This window comes from Tetrao urogallus (genome assembly GCF_951394365.1).
Source record: "Tetrao urogallus genome assembly, chromosome: 2".
NCBI classification, from domain to species: Eukaryota; Metazoa; Chordata; class Aves; order Galliformes; family Phasianidae; genus Tetrao; species Tetrao urogallus.
In genome coordinates, this window is record NC_136814.1 from 9,420,573 (window position 1) to 9,437,993 (window position 17,421).

Sequence of the window (17,421 nt, forward strand, 5' to 3'; positions counted from 1 at the left end):
AGGCGAGCCATGAGTCAGGCAGAGGAGCACAGGTGAAGGCAATTCAGCTCTGCTGCTGGAAGAGGTGGAGCCAGGCTGCACCCCTCCTAGACCTATTTAAGAGCTGGCTACCAGAGGGGAAGGATCTCTTCTGGAGATCATCTCTCTTGGTGTTTTCTAGTGAGCTCAGCTGAAGGGTAAGCCTTCCATTTATTCTCTCTTGTTATCATAGTCCACTTTGCCTAACTCTCTTGTTTATTTTGTGATTGTAACATCTTGATATCCATTGATTATACACATGAGTATGTTGGGGGTGAAGATAAAAAAAGTAGAAATCAGGTGATGCTGGGCTCCGTTTCCTAGAAGTGGCTGAAAACAAAAGGCAAAAATTGACTCTTCTCCCACCTTTTTGGACAAGGTAAACAAGCACAGGGTGCAGTTGTGCTACGCAACTTCCCTGCACCAGAAACTCCTCCTGCCTCATAGAGGACCCCACATCTCTGAGGCACACAGACATTTCCCCTGAAGTGTTCTTAAAGATGGGGTACAGCTGCAGTGCTGCCGGTGCACACCTCAGCCAGGGCAGATCTCACTTCTCCAGCTTCAGCCCTTTTCCAAGAGGACAATTAATGCACCTACGGCTAATCATATGGATGAGCCTCACGGTGGCTTCCTGCCAAAGTGAGGACTAACAGCAACGACCCTCAAGCTCCTTCACTGGGCCTGAGCCAGGTTTGTTCCTGGTGACGTATCGGAGGGAACTGAGCTCCCTCCAGCCCGGATGTCAATTGCTCAGCCTCAGAAATGTGCTTTGCAGGCTGAGCCCTCTCTCGGCAGGGAGCCCATCAGCAGGGCAATGAGAGGGACCCGCAGGGTTCACCTGTGCCCGCCTGAGCTCCCATGAGCTGGGTCAGCTCCTTGGGACTGGCAATAATCTGGCACAGGGAAGGAGACGCCTGATGTCAAACACCCCCATACGCCATCATTATATAATACAAAACTAAGAAGCTTACGCTATCCTGCCGGAGGAAACAAGCACACCTATGCCTGCATGCACGCGTGTATTTGCAGCCTTGAGTGCAGCCGGAGCAGAACTGAAGGCAACGCGCGAGCCTCGCAGCTCGCACATCCCTCGCGTGGCACAAAGGCACGAAGTCACGGCAGGCCGTGCGTACGAAAGCTCCGCACACAGCGCCCAGCGCCGCACCGCATTACGGCGCTCCCTCCCCCGCCGCGCTCCGCCCCTGAGAGTGGCGCGCCGAAACCATTCATGAAAATGCTGACGTCATGCGGAGGGGCGGGCTCTGCGGAGGCCACGCCCCCCGCGGCTATTTAAGGCGGCGCGGCGCTGCCGGCGGGGCTCAGAGGGAGGCGGTGGTGCGGCGCGTGGTGGCCGTGTGCTCGGCGGTACCGCGCAGCTCCCGCCCTCCGGCAGCCTCGTGTGCCTCGGTGCCCTGCCGCCACCCCGAGGGCGTGGGCAGCCTCCGCCGGGACTTCATGTCTGTGCTTTGTCCCCTGCCCTGGTGAGTGGGCGCTGCCTGCTGCCCGTTTCGGGGGGCGCGGAGATGCTGAGCCCCGTCGCTCCGTCTCCTGTCCGGGGGATTGGGATGGGGGCAGGGGCGGGGAGGGAGCGGCCGGAGCGGCCGGATGCTGCTGCTGCTGTCGATCGCGGCTCGCGGTCCGCTCTGATGCCGCTTAAACCTCGCTCAGACCTTCCGGAGCCCTGAGGTGGTCTGAATGTTGTCCTTTGTTTCCAGCCCCGATTACCTGAGATCAGCCGAGATGACCGAAGTGATGATGAGCAGCCCGGCTATGGATGAGATCGGACTCAGCCCCCGTAAAGATGGGCTCTCGTATCAGGTGAGCGCTGGAGCCCCTGCGGAGCTGCCTGGGCTGGATCATGGGCTCGCTCTGGTAAATGTAACAGCAAGTCCTGCAGTAAGGGCTGGTCAGTGAGCTGCAGTGCTTGCTTGACTGGAACAATTTGTCTGAAATATCGCTTAGTTATCTGCTCAGAGTGCTTTGTTTCTGAAGTCCCTGAACCCTGGCTTGTTGGGTGCGCACAGAGGTGCAGTGGGAGAGGAGATGCCCTAAGGAAGGGTCCATGTCAGACACCAAGCTGGGAGGCTGCTGGGGTCTCTATGACCGTGGCTTGCAAATGATTTGTCTGCAGCAAAAGAGACTTGTTTGTACAGCACTCCAATCTTCCGAGCTTCTCCTTGATTTTCCCCCTGCTTGAAAGGGTTAAGTCTATTGTAAGATACAGTGAGGCTGGACACAGCGCTGACAAGCCCTGAGGTGTGCAAGCACAGTACCTGAAGGCATGAGCTGCATCCATTCTGCAACTGGTGATTAATGTAATTAGCTTTTAACCTCTCAGTCTGTAGCTGAGGTGAAGGGATGGTCTCTGACTCCAGCCTTTATCCTTCAGCCTCAGTACTTCCAGTCAATCAAAAAGTGAGTTGTGTATCTTTGCCTACTAGATCTGAGTTCCCCTACCCTGGCAGGAAACTTGTTGGTGAAGTTTAACATAGGAGCTGTACGTGCACAGGACGTGCATTACTCTGCATAGGGTGACTCCTCATGGCAGATTGCAGTTCTTCATTTGCAGATGTGACACAGCCTGCACAAAGGCACTTGTTCTGTGGGGGCATTCAGATTGGGTGTGCTGTTGTACACTTGCATATTCATGTCTGAAAAAATGAGCTACAAGCCTGCAACAGTTCTCTGAGGCGTGAAATCAACAGAACTTTGGGCCATGGCTCAGGCAGAAGCCAAAGCTGCAGGGGGGGAAATGGGGCTGCATTGCTTTTTTTGGTCAAAATTCTCGATCTGAACAGTGCAAGTAATTTAGTTTATTGCCTGTATGTGGAAATAGCAGTTCTGTTTTAGTGCTTGAGTTAGTGGAAAGCATATGGCCTTGCTTTCCTCTGCTATAGAGAATGTGTGTAGCAGTGGGAATGGCTGTGAAAATTGAAGCTATTGCACTAGTCTTGCCAGATATTCAAACAAGTGTCTTAAACAGTATACTGTATGCAGGCATCTAACCCACTCAGGTCAGATGTTGGTTTTCTTATCCAGACTGTGCGGTGGGAGGCAGTCAGGGTGCCCTGCTTATTTGTGAAGGATTGTTTCAGTGAGGTTTTCCCCCAGTGCTAATGACTTCAGCGAGTCTGTTTGGGTGAACTGAGAGCAAACTTCTTCAGCTTCAGGTGGACCATCAGAACCTGAAGGTGTTTGCTGTAAATGCTAACAACTTGCATCTATGCAGGGCTTGTCTGTTTTGGATCTGTTCTCTGTAGTGATCTGGTCATGGGGTTCTCAGGAGCTGCTAACTGCCTTCTAGTCTTTGGCTCTGTTGTAAGCTGAGCTGATGGCAGAAGGGCCTGGGGTATTGAGAGGGCAGATGTTGCTGGGCGGTGTGTGGGCTGGGGATGAGGTCTGCCTCTAAATCAGGTTAGTGCAAAGAAGATTGAGAGTGGGTTGCAACCTTCTTCCTCTTGACTGCATGGCTGAAAATGCATGTCACTGTGAGAAGTTGAAATCATCCTCAAGCAGATGAAAATTGAAGTTAAAATAGCAAGGACAAATCAAATGCAAATAGTATTATGAACCCTGTTCTGTCTTGGGGTTTGGCACTTCTTGCTTTATGCTGCTGATGGAGAGCATTTAGTACGTGGAAAATGGTATGCTGGTCTGAGGGCTGTAGTGCAATAACTTAAAACCAGACAGAGCTAACAGAGCGTGACTGCTCCAGCGCTGAGGCTTGAGCTAAGCTGCAGCATCTTACCTCACCCACCTGCAGAGCAGCGCGCTCGCAGTGAGCGTGACCACTGTTGGTTACAGGAAACAAAACAGTGGATCCAGAACTATGAGAGGTGAGCGTTTAGTTTCCAAAGCTTCTCATGCAGTAGAACTTGGGTTTGTTCTGCTGCAGAGATGACATGAAACTGGGTTTCAGTGTGCTGCCCTTAGGGCTGTGCAGAGAACAATCTGCGACCTAACTTATCAACTACTGTTTTAAAGTAGTTTTGTTTTCCTAGTAAAGCCTTGGAAGTAAACTGAGGAAACCAACACCTCCAGAGTGTAAACTCGTAGCAGTTTGATTTCTTTACCCCATGATGCTCACTAAACGTCAGGGCTCCTGCCTGTCTCACTGGTTCCTTCTGGTGGAACCTGTGGCTTGTCAGCTTTTCTTCTGCCCACTCCTTGCCTTTGCTCGCACTCCAGAGGGTGTTTATACATCCCCAGGAGGTGTGCATCCCCCAGTAGCGCTTCCTGGTTTTCTTTAGGCTGGACTCGGCTGCAGTGATGTGAAAACCTGAGCTGCAGAAGTCTCATACCTATGATAACTGAGTTGTCTGTGTAGGCTTAGTAATTTGTATGTGGTTTCATTTGCACAATGTGCTTTCTCGGCATGGATACCTTTTTCCAGTTAGTGTGCCAAATGCTTGCAAGCTGATGTGCTAACTTCAAAGCCTTTTAGTACAGAGCAGTTTTTATTCCTGGTTTTGTGAAGTAAAGCTGCTCTGAGCCCACTGAAGGTGGTGGAAATGAATGGTGAAAGTGGCGAGTCTCAGAGCAGGGAGGCACAGACAAAACAGAAGATGCAGCTGAGGAGGTGATGTCATGCTGGGTCTTGTGCCTGCAGTGGAGAGCTATTTCTGGATCTTTAATAGATATCCCATAATTCCCATGGGACTGCTAAACAAAAAAACTCATTGAAATGCAGCTGATGGCTCAAGATGCCCCTGCTACAAGCAGATGTGCCTACAGAGGACTCTGTGCCCCTCCTGCCTGGTGGTCCCCACAGAGCCAGGCCATTTCCCTGCCCCTTGGAGCTGATGTTCTGCTTGCAGTTTCAGCACCAGGTAGACCTGTTCTCTGAAAAGCCTGTCAGCACTGTGCCAGCTTGTCCTCTAATGCCATCTTGCAGCAGCATGGGTGTTGCTGCCCGATTGAAGGCTGACATGATGTTGTCAAAACAGCTATGTGGATCCTGCCTTATTTCTTGAAAGTGGATCTGAGCATGGCAGTGCTCAGTGAACAGTGAAGTGTTTAAGCAAATACTGTCCTAAGCTGAGCATGCTGCTTTGCTGCAGCCGGACTGGCTGGTCTTGTTGGACCTCGGCCTGCCTTTTGGGAGACAGGCATGAAGAGGCTGAGCTTGCCTCATGCCATCAGCTGGGGCTTGGTTGTCATGGGGAGCTTGAGCTCTTTAAGTCATGATCGCATCATGCTGGGATCTGTCTGGGTTAATCACAGCCACAGTTAGCTGTGAATGACGTCAGACTGACTGAATCTAGGTGAATAGGCTTATTGCCCCATCCGGTGTTCATGGCAAAGGCCTGGGACATCAGCATTGTTGGGGGGAATTGGTGTTAGTGAGTGCAACTTCTTTGCTGGCCCCTGAGGAACTGCAATGCTGAGGGACATGAGATGCATCAGTGTGCAACACCTCTGTCAGCATTCTACTTTGCAAACAACAGGGAGATAGAAAGCAGTAGTGCAATGGCTTGGGGGCCTGCAAGGGAGCAACATGGGGCTGACCTGGGGTCTGGTGGTGATGGATGGAGGCTGAGATTCATCTCGTTTGCTTGTGAGGCACTTCTACACCTTGGTTTCTCCCAGAGAAGTCCTGCGTGGAAGCTGGTGCTCACCACTGCTGGGATGCCTTCAGAGGCTGTGGAATTTAGAACGTTTAGGATAACTTTACCTGTTCAGCTTCCACGTAGCACGGTTACTAGACAAGATCAGTTAGCTCAGTTACTTCAGGTTGAGCTAATGCTTATTCCAGGGTCTTGGACCTTTACTGAAGGCATAAGCAGTATATGGAAAGAGCAGAGCTCAAACTAATACCTTCCTAGCTATTCTGTGTAGGAAGAAGTGCTGTGCTGAAATTCGAACTGAGGACAAATAGCTCATGGTAACACCTCAGCACATGTTTTTTCCTCCCTACTTGATGTCTCATTACTCTAATGGAAAATTGTTACGATGTTATGCTGCTGAAGTTTCCCTGCCTCTGTCCCCCAAGATGTGCTTGTGACTGAGAAGTTGTCATAGTTCATAAACCTGAGTCACGCTGTGTGCATAACTAGATGGAGCTCAGTTTCAAGTCATGACTACTGTATGAGTGAAACTTAGCAGCGCTGCTTCTCTTAGCTGGAAAATTCCTCTGCAGAAGGCACTGAGATGATTTAAATACTTCCTGGAAGGAGCTTGCCGTGCCTCTTGGTGACAGCAGAATTTAGTTTCAAGAACTTATATTTCAAATCAGAAACCAGAATTTTAACTTGATACTGCCGGAGAGGTCTCAAACTCGCATCTTAGTACTGGGAGGGGAGGTGGTGTGTGTACCTCAGGGTATATCCTGTCCCTGAAGTGGTATGCATCTCAGTGCAGACCTTTGTGTGTTGTATTAGTAATACCACAATGAGGTAAAACTTTCCCCCAAACAGTAACACAATCTGGAAAGATCTTCTTACCTTAGTTTCCCTGCAATATAACTGAAATAGCTTTCAGCCTCTACGGGAGGGGAGGCAGGCACTTTAACTCTTGGTGTGGAATGGAGAGCACAGGTGGGTGTTGTTTTGGATATAAAAGTGTCTCTTGGATTACAGCAGCTCTGAACTAATCTCCTTAGCTGTCTGACGTCTCTCCTGCTTTTGGTGTTTCTCTCCCTGCAAATGCTAAGAGGGGCTATGAGCCTCCCCAGGGCCAAGGGAACTTTCCATTCCTGTTGCCAAGACTTCATTTGAGGATAGGAGAGCTAGATCATCTGAAACGGAGGCAAACATGACTTTCTGCAGATCATTTCAAGCTTTCATTTCAAGTACTGCTTTTCACTGCTCTCACTACATTGAAAGGTAGGAGTTTCCAGAACATCATCTGGAGAGGCCCATGAAAGCCAGTCTTGCTGCTGCAAGCCTGAAGCAGTGTTGAGCAGAGCACAAGTGTATATTGCTTCTTACGCTGTAAAGTCAGATCTCTTGCCATGGGCTGGGAGCTGTGACATGCCACAGAGCTGGGGAAACTTGCAAGCATTGCAGCCATCATGCTGTATTAGGGGGTGAGGAAGAGAGGGAGCTATCTTTGAGTTGCTTCTGAACTTGCTTTTGGCTGGCCTTCCCAAACAGCTGGTTGGTGGCTGTCGTTTGGGGACAGGTAGGTCAGCAGTAGGCTCACTCTGATAAGTACAAGGAGGTTGTGTTCTTTGCGTGCTGGGGAGATGCAGAGTCATCTTTCCATGTGGGTGAGCTGGGTAATGCAAGAGGAGAAGCTCCTAGGCAGGTTTCCACAGCCAGGCTGTCTTGGCTGCAGTGCGAGAGGGTGCAGAGCTGGCAGTTAAGATCTGTGCCTGCTGCACTCTTGGGGGGAACTCACTGCAAGCTTTCTCCAGAAGCTTTTCTTCCCATTGTCTAAAGCTGGGGAGGGAGCAGATTCTGCTCATGGGAGTGACACGCGGCGTGGCAGTGCTCGTGTGGATTGATGGGAAGCTGCTGCTTGCTAATCTTGGTAAAAAGTGCCTTGCAACTCAGCTTGTTTTGGGGTTGACCCAGGAGACTTTTCCATCCCATTTCCCTGGATGTGCAAACGAAGTCTTAATCTGCAAACCACTTCCCTTCAGTCCCTGTACTTGGCCGGCAGTGCTGCCCTGCTTGTCACATGCTAGGAAATTTGCCTTTGTATAATTTTTCCATTGATGGTCCACACCCCTTGAAAATGTAGTTGCAACATCTCGCTTCATGCTGCCTCTACGATTAAAAGACATGACTTAGTGGAAAAAATCTTGACCTTCTTGGGTTTGGTCTGTCCTGCAGCTATTTGAGATAAGATTATGCTGGTTTTTTATTAAAAATCTGCACGCCGTGTTTTAGGGATTTTTTTTTAATAAGGAAATGACTGCTTAGCTTCTGGAAAAAAAAAAAAAAAAAAAAAACAAAAAAACACCTGTCAGACTGTTTTCAAAGAAATTGCTCCAATTTGACCCAATGTGCTTAAAATGATAGCAGCCAAAGGTTAGTTTAATTATTAGACTGCTATTTTTCTTGTACAGGAGGCTATTTTCATGACACTATCAGCTTATATAACCTCCTGAACCACACTTCTTTTTCCATTGCAGCCTTCTAAACAATGTAATGTCAAGGGTACTTTTTTTTCCTGTCCTGAGTTGAGATATCAAGTTGATGCTTTAGAGCTGTTGACTGTACTTCCAATAATGTACTGAGTGTCTGAAACTGCCTTTGTTTGGCTCAAAAGCCATAAAGCTCCAAGCAACTGTTCTGGTCTCACTTATCCTGAGAGTGGCACTGTGCAAGGGCAACTTGTGCATTGAGTCACTTTCTTCAGCATCTGCTCCCAAAGTTACCCTGCTTGACTATATTAAGTAGCAGCCTGGCTTTTTCAAGTTGATAACCTGGTTCCTACAAAGCTTTTCAGTGTGATTAATCGTTGCTAGACTGAAGAACAAGTTGATGGAGTGGGGTTTGAGTAAGGCTTTCCCAGGCTGGTGGGATAGCTGTGTGATTGGCATGAGGAGTGTGGTGCTTCATGCTCAAGGCTTCTGGGTCAGGAACCTGCTTTGGAGCTGGAACCACGAAGATCAGAAGAGATGAATTCTTGCTCCCAAATGAGCATCTAACTGCAGTGTTCCAGTGTGAGGTTTGTTGTGCCGCTCTCCGCAAGGATGCTCTTGTGGCTTGGATGAATTCAGATGGTGTTCAGAGAAAGCGTAGTACGTGGCTCCTCATGTCATCTGCACCTCCAGGAAAAAGCATTTGGTGATAAGCCTCTTCAGGCTGTTTTAATGCACCCATGATGGAAAATGGATATGCAGATAAAATGTTCTGAAATAGAGCTGCTTAGTCTTCTGGATACCAACTGGGGGATCTGATATGGGAACTGGTTCTGTCACTGAATGCTTTTTCTCAGGATGAGGTGGGGCTTGTAGCAGTTCCACTAGCAAGGCATTCCTGTTCTGTTCACTCTGCCATTTAGTTATGCAGACCCACTGTTAACATTCCAGCACGGCTGAATGCAGCTTTTCCTGTACCTATATTTTTGCATTAGTTTCTGGAAGGATCAAAGCCTGTAGCCCAATGGCACTACCTGTGGGTATGGGCCCTGATGCTGCTGCTATGGCGGGGTGGGGTGAGGTATTTCTTTGCATTTTGAGGGACTGGGGATAAGGAGGTCCTTGTACTTTGTGCTGGGATGCATAATTCTTAGCTAGGCCATAAATACCTCCAGCCCTAAGAAACGTGGGCCCATTTTTGACCTTCGGGTCAGTCTCTAACAATTCCACAGACCATCTTCCTGCTGAATTTCACTGCTGATGGATAGTAGCTGTAGCATGCAGAATTCTACCAGAATGCAGCTGAACTTCTCATGCAGACTGTTTTTGATGCCTATGAGTAACACCAGGCACAGCCCCTTACCGTGAGGGTGAGGCCTGCTCTGGTGCGGTGCTACCTTGTGCCTCCTTCTCCTTCTGGCAGCAGTGCCTGGAGCACAAGTGTAGCTTCACTGGCAGCAGGAAACAAGATCAGATTTGCAGATCGAGATAGCTCAGTTTGCAAACTCATGAGCATTCATGCAAAAGCTGTGGTGGGAGGGGGTGAGGCTTTTGAGTAAATACCCCAAAGCAGGTGCCTATTTGATGAGCCTTATCCAAGCAAACGTGTGTGCTTTGAAAGCCTCTTGGGCTGTGCTGATTTCAAATTCTCAGCGATTACTAACAAGTTGAGGGGTTTTCCCCATCACCCAGTTGTGTACTCTGTGTCCAGACTAGTCCACCCTGAAAACCAAGTTTTGAGAGTTGGATGTTAGCTAACACTGCTTGAGAGCAGCTCCTCTCACAGGCTGTTTCTTGGCTCTTTCAGATTTTCCCCGATCCCTCTGACTTTGACTGTTACTGCAAGCTGAAGGACCGCCTGCCCTCAATCGTGGTGGAGCCAACGGAGGGCGATGTGGAGAGCGGGGAGCTGAGATGGCCGCCTGAGGAGTTCCTCGTCCAGGAGGAGGAAGAGGAGGAAAGCTGTGAAGATGCAAAGGAGGACAACAAGGAGCAATAAATGGCATCTGAGGAAAGGCAAGGGACTGCACCCTTCTGAAGGAAGAGCCACACTTCTTTTGAAAGTCTTTTTAAAGAGAAAAGACAAGTTCAACTTTGCACCTGCAAGATTTTAGTTTTTTTGTATTCTCTGTATTGAGAACTGAAGCCCTTGGTGTCACCAGACCTTCTGAGGAAGGAAGGAAGTAACGCAGAGAAATGTTTGCTGTTCTCGAGATTGCTATCTGTATTTTTCTGAGGTGGAGGCAGCAGTGAAGTTCCAAGCACGTGGCAGAGGGTGGCCACTTGAGGGATGCTGGAGGGGGGAGCTTGGGGATGGGGAGTGCAGAGGGAAGCCAAGCAAAGCAGTGTTCAGCTGGGAGCTGCTTTTGACCAGAAGCCTGAGAACAGAGTGGTCATCTCAGATTTGTTTTTCCTAAAGCTTCCATTTTCTGTGTCTGGAGGTGGAAGGGTTTGTAGCAAAGCATCACAAAATGCTCTAGTGCTGAGGGACCTGTAGCTTTCCCCAGTTCAGCACCTCCTAGGGTCAAGTGAGCATCCTTAGGAGTAGTGGGCTTCTTGCTCTCGCTCTCGAGCCTGTACCAGTCACTTTCCCAAAGCTGTCTTTTCACCCTCTGTTTGCCTTTAGACCTTTCAATGCTGAACAGCTGTATTTGCAGGGAAACGTTAGGCTGCTGCTTGTCATCTCTGCTGCTGCAAGGCCCTAATTGATCTTGCAGGCAGTTAGCTTGAGGTAGTACAAAATTGATGTAAAGACATCCATTTGCAGCATGAACTAATGTAGATTTGAACACATGGATTTTTCTCTCCTATTTGCCAAGGCTACTGTGGTTGGTCTTGTCTTGTTCCAGTGCCCAAAGCTGAAGGGTGAGGATTGCACCTGCTTGCCTCAGAGTCTTTGAGGCTGTAAGGTTTCATATCTCAACTTGCTGGTCAGTGGGCTTGGGGACAGGTTTGGTTGCTCCTGCACAGGGACCTGCAGAAGGGGAACGCTGCCAGACTGGAGGTAATACAAAGACTGAACACCAGACAGTGTGGATTGTCAGTGAGGAGGTGGAAGGGAGCTCTCTGGGGAGTGTTAGCCTGAGCATCCTGAAACAAGATGTCTGTTCTGTGGCAAGGATGAGATAGCTGTCTGTGGGTGTTTAATGGAGTGCAGACTGTTCTGTAACGTCTGTGTTTGGGTCCTTCTCATGGTATCCTGCTCCAATGGGGAGCAGTCTGCCTCTGTTTGGGGAGGGAAGTCTGGTGCCACGTGGGGTAACTCACTATTTTCCTGGAAAGTGATGCTCTTGTGGCTTTGTGGGCCAGCTCAGGGAGCCAGCTGCTCTTGGAATAGGATGAGAACAGTTACTACCTAAACCAAATCCGGGGTCACAGAAGAGTAAAAGAAATGTCAAGGCCTTAACCAAACTTTCATAATAATCCCAATGCCACCCTCCTTTGCTTGTAACAGGTTCCATTTTTAAAATCTATTTGAACATGTGTATTTGTATTTTTAATACCTCATGAGTAGTTGAACGCTGGCAGGGGTCAGGAACTGCTTTTAACCTATTAGCAGGATCATTTTAGTCTTGTCTTGCTTGTGTTTTAAACATAATGGCAATAACTTCTCAGCTCTACGTAACTGTTTCAGGCAGATAGGAAAGCAGGAGAAATTCAGTGTTCCCGCAGTGCAGCTGGTCTCTAGCCTTGCAGGCCTGGTTATATTCTCCCTGCCTGTCTGGGTGGATGATTTATCACCAAATGGTCATCATGTAGTGATACCGCTTTCTCTGATGGATTCAGCTGTTGTATCTGTAACACTTGTTCTAATCTTGCTGTCTTACCTGAATGAGCTTATACACTTGTATACCAGCCAACTGTCCTATTTCTAAGTGTTACTCTCAGTCTGTACCACCAAGTCAAAGCTGTATATCAAAGATACTATCATCTGGCAGCAATGAGATGGCAATCCATGGACTCAAGACCTGCTGTCTGCCCTAAAGACTTGTGTATTTCTGTCTGCATCCTTTTGTGAAAGTATTGTGTATATTTCTATTTGTTGAACGCATCTAAAGAACAAAGCACTCCAGTAAAACTACTCCTGTTGTAGGATATACATTCTATATTTCTGTAATTCTTTTTGAGCCTCAGGGAGAAGCTAGCATTTTTTTCAAACTACATTTTTGTCACTGTGACAGTTGTAAATAAAGTTTGAAAATGCTTTCCAAACATACTGGCTTTGTTCTTACTAATGGATGGGTTTGGATGGTCCCTTCCTTACCAGTCCTTGTTTCTGCTATGAGGTGTGCTGATTTGCAGGGCGAACATAAATATCCTGAAGTATGATGTCTGTCAGGTCGAGGCTGTCCTTTGAACCTGGAGATACTTGTGCTCACCTCAGAGCATGCTCTATGAAATCATGAACCCAAATCAGCTTGGGGAGCACGGGGCAGCATCTTTGCCTTCCATCTTCCTACAGTTGCTTATTGCTGTGCAGCAAAGAAATGTTCAATTTTTCTATCCCAAAATTTCATTTTAGCTATCTTTATAACTTCATATCTTATAACTATGAAGGTTATAAATTTATATCTATAATTCATATCGAATGTCCTGACTTAACCCTGCAGAGCATGAAGTTGCAATCATGAAGAGCTGCAGCTATTCTTAGCTGTGCTTAGTAGTAGTAAAGTACCTGTGCATCTTGCCTTCCCTGAGCAACAAGTGTGAAGATGTCTTGCCTTGTATGCTGTCAGGGCTTCAGCCAAGCTGTGTATGTTGTCCGCTTTGGCCATTTTGGGTCTAGAGGACAGCTCTATCACTTATGCTTTGCAGTGTACCTGTAGTTGCATGCTTCAATTTGCTGTGCTGTCAGAGGAAGATCTAGAAGAAACTGTGTTTGAGTGTGGTTCTGAACCTGTTTGGTGTAGGAAATCTGACCACACTAGGGTTCATTAATTCAAGCTGTATACTTAATGGGATTAAATCATCCCCTGAAATGATGTGATAAGCAAATACCATGGAATACTCCTATCTTTCAGATACCTGGAGAGAAGTTCCTATAATTTGGTAAGTAACAGGCTCTGATCTTGCCTATGTAAATGAGATGGATGGCTAAAATATGCTAATGGCCTCAGATTTAATTCTTGAGCTGAGAGTGTGTTCAACACGAACCCCACAGTTCAAAGATGAATTGTATTCAACCCTTGTAGGTATTTTATGCTATAGAAAAAAATGCAGTGTGGGTGGAGATTGACTCCCCTGTTCTTGAATCATCCTCTAGTTAAGGTGTGCCTTAACTATAGTCTTCCATGGGTATAGTCCTTTTCTTCATGTAGAAGAAGCTGCAGCGCTTCCAGGATGAGGTTCTAATTCACAGAATGGTTGAGGTGAGAAGAGACTTAAGGAGGTCAGCTGGTTCAACCCTTCTCAAGCAGGACATTATGGAGCAAGTTGTCCAGGACCAGATCCAGATGTCCGTGTATTTTCTGGTCTTTGGATCCATCTGTTATGGTCTACCTGGAATGCATCACCAAATTAAAATCATTTGGTGATGCAACGGGTGGCCCTGAGTCACCTTGAGGGCACCATTGTGGGTGGTGTAAGGACTTTTCTTTGCATATATAGCAATTTATTTCTGTTCTTACCCTCATCTCTCCCACCAAAAGCAATGTCTTTGGCTGTTATTTAAACTTCATGTGTTTGTTCTGCCAACTTTGCCCTACAATTACAGGTGGTGATACAGCAAGTTGTGTACTGCCGTCCTGCTTAGCACAGTCTATTCCCCCTCCCAAACACTTGTTATTTTTGGTGTGTATCCACTTCTTTGATTTTATTGGAACATGTTCTCACCTGAGACACACTGAGTACGTGAACTTTTGGTATCTTGGTACGGGTAGGTGAAATTACTGCTCTGCAGGACAACAAAGATCATTTGCTATCACTAGGGCATTTGGAGGGTAATGACTAATCCAACACAGCTCCTCACTGCAGGTCCTGCTGTGCTGTGACCATGTTCCTCCTTGCCTTTGTGAGTGGGAGAACCAGTGTCACCATCCCATAGTCAAGTGAGGATGGCCTAGGCTTTCTCCTTCCCATTCATACTGCTGTGTGAAATTTGCAGAAGCTGAGGACAAGGAATTTAATTCCCCTGGTTGTTCCCTGGGCCCTTCCAGAGCGTGTCAGCCAGGCTGGCTCACATCACTGGAATGGGAGCAAAATCTCATCTGAAGGCTAAACATGGTGTAGTAGCTGCACTGGTGCCTGTTCAGGACACGTGAGGTGGTCATCACAAAAAAACAAAAGCTTATGAGCATTGTTTGCAGTTGGGAGAAAAGCAGTTTCAGGCCCAACATCGCTGCACTGGCAGGAGAGGCCCAGTCACAAGTGAGGGATGACAATGTCAAACACACTATTTCAAGAGACTTGAGGGGTGGAAGCGCTGAGCAGGGCGGGAAGCCACAAAGGAAACATGCACTGAGCACTTGTTCACTGCCAGCACTGTAACCACACTGTTACTGTAGCAGAGACCATCAGCTTCATCTGATAAAAATAAGCAAGGAAGTGAAGTGTGCGAGAGGGAGAGGATGTCAGAAGCCACGCATGAAAATGTCATAGCTGCCTTGCTTTTATTTTCAACACTTCCTTCTTTTTTTTTTTGCAGCCAGTGAGTTTGGTGGGCAGGTATTTCCCACAGCACTCCCTGCAGCAAACGCCGCTTGCCCAGGCGTCTCCCGTGCTTCGAGTTTCTGTGTGGCTGTTGGGTTTGCTGGGAGCTGCATGGTCAGACCCATGGCTCTGCTGCAAGCTGCTGCTCCTGCAGGTTCTGCAGGCTGATGCTCTCAGTTCTGCAAAGGTGGAGTTGGCTGCAAGCTGCACTCATGGAAGAAAAAAGGGTGGAGGAATTTCAGGCGTTTGAAAATCTTCCCCACAGATTGTCTGCATCCAGCAGCCTGAGCCAGGCGGGCTGCAATCAGCTCGACAAATATTTGCCAAGCGTAGGCCTTCCTGCACTGTGTTTGACGACTCTTTTCCATGGGGGTGGCTGCTAGTGCTGTGGCTGGCAGCTCTGCCTTGGCTGCTGCCTGTGGGGTGATGATGGAGCCCTTCCAAACAGCGCCTGCTCGGGGATGGGATGGTGCCCTCCCAGTGTCCTGTGGTGTGGGGGTGAGCTGGCTGGAGCCAGGCATCCGTGGAAGCTGCAGCACTTGCAAACAGTAAGCACCCTTGCAAATAACCTTGTGTAGGAAAACCCTTTGCAGCACGCAGAAAGCAGTGTGCTTGCAGGATTTGCCGCTCAGCCCCCTCTTCCCTCCTCCCATGCCTCAGAAGCTTGTCACCATCCACACCACCTTCTAAGCAATGGCTTTAATCCCTTAATGCTCCAGCATTACCTTTGACACCTTCGCAGGAGGGGTGAGGCATGGGGTTGCAGCAGGTGCTGGAGAAGTTTTTTTGTGCACAAACCCACTCTGCAGGTGGGTTTTGCTGGGGGTCTGTCCGCCTCGCCAGGCTGATCTACACCGGGATCTGCACAATCCTCTGCACCAAGACAAGGGATCTTTGTAGTTTTGAATCTTATGACCTGTCTCTCTGTGGGACATTCAGCTGAGCTAAAATGGGGTTTGCCAAAATGTGCAGCACTAAGATATCAGTTTCCAGCGGGGGCCTGCTCTGGATATCTGTTTGCAGCGAAAGCAAGGGCTTGCAGGTGTTTTTATGGGGTGCAGACAGCCTTGCTGTGTGCCACTGAACACACCCAGGGTGTTCTGGCCCTTCCAAGGGCCTTTCTGCATTGCCCCATATATTTTGGAAAGACCACGTTCTCCCAGTGTGCACTGCCAGCAGTGTCCTCCCTGGTTTCTCCCAGTAGTGTCTGTTGCTGCTGCAGGGGCAAAGGATTCCTCTGTGATCTCTGCCTTACTTCATCCGAACACCTAAATCTCTGTAACTACTACTGACCTCTGCAAAATATTTGTCCACATCTATGAAATACAACATCTAACAGAAGTGAGTGGTCAGCGCTTTCCAGAAGATTTCTGTTCCTTTCTCTCCTCACAAACCTTGGGCACTTGTCTACAGAAGAGTTTGGATGAAATAGCTGTCAAGTTTGAGGACGCTTGGTAAAAAAAAAAATCAAGAATCACTCTGGAGAGATATTTTCTTTGAGTTTTGCATGGGAGGACAGAGAAAAGCTCCCAGCTGCAAGCACCAACAGCACCTCATGTCCTGGCACTGGGATCATCACGCACTGCCTTCATCTTAATTAAAGCCTGAGAGTCTAGCCTGAGATAATTGTTTCCTCTCTTCCTGTACTCCACAGAGGAGGTAAACATCTCCAGAAGATGATTCATGTTAACAGCCTATCTGGAAAGAATGACTTCTTGGAGGTCCTCCGGCTCTAAATAAAGAGATTTAGATAACCAGGTGGTTTGCATGCCTGGCTCTCAGGTAACTGAAGCTGAACCTCACCCCTCATTTCCCTTGTGCTCCTGTCTTACAGGATTTGTGTCTTCATGTGTCGAGCCTCTGTTTCTGTAGCATGAAGATGATGACCTATGCATACTGTGTTGAGTTTGGCCATGTAAATTTCATGTTCCTTGATCACCACAAAAAAAAAAAAAAAAAGCCCACACACACAAACCAATAGAGTGTTTGTGAAATAAAATGAAACAGGGAGAAAAAAACACCCACAAAACTGGGATGGGAAGAGTGAGAGGAATATGGTAAGAATGGGGAAACAAGATGGTAAGAGCACTCAAACTGAAGTCTGCAGTAGATCCCATTGACTTTAGAGAGACTTAACCCCATGCTCAATGCTGGACATGTGCTTAGTACTTGATTTAGCAGTTGGCAGCCCTGCCTGTGGCTGGGTTCCTTTCAACCCAAGCCATTCTATGATTTTTGTGATGAACTTTTCCTGTTCGCTGATGGACAGCCTGATTCTAGCTGCTCCCTTGTTCCACACATGGGTTCCCTTTTGGGGAAACCTCCAGCTGTAGACGTGCCTGTGACCACACCGTTGTCTTTCTGTGTGCATCATAGGAAACGACAGACAAACAGCGTCTACTTACCAGGAATTCATGGCCTGTATGATTCAGGAAGAGTTGCTCTTTCCACTCTAATTTCTCATATGAAAATGTGGCTGGCTTTAGTATTTCTCTTCAGCATTTTTCAGTTCCCATACATTCCAGCCCAGATGCTGTCAGTGATGGCTCACCTGTGCAGGTTGGCTACATCTGAATCTTTCTGTGATTTCTCCTTTGCCAGAACCATGCAACTGGTGGTAGCAGATGTCCCACCAGGGAAGAATACATGGGGACCAGCAGCACGGCAAAGGAAACAGCAGTTTCCCCTGTTTCCTCCCTGAATGCAGGCTTTGTAAAACC

The 17,421-nt window shown here is 48.0% G+C and overlaps 1 protein-coding gene across 1 annotated transcript; it reads left to right on the plus strand.

Annotated features, from left to right (window-relative positions):
* Window positions 1-1,476: 1,476 nt before the first annotated feature.
* LBH (LBH regulator of WNT signaling pathway) lies at window positions 1,477-10,052 on the plus strand (the record flags this gene model as incomplete). Its single annotated transcript, XM_079550545.1, has 3 exons — window positions 1,477-1,502; window positions 1,737-1,839; window positions 9,861-10,052. 3 exons carry the CDS (start codon window positions 1,477-1,479, stop codon window positions 10,050-10,052), a joined length of 321 nt encoding a protein of 106 aa, XP_079406671.1.
* Window positions 10,053-17,421: the final 7,369 nt, after the last annotated feature.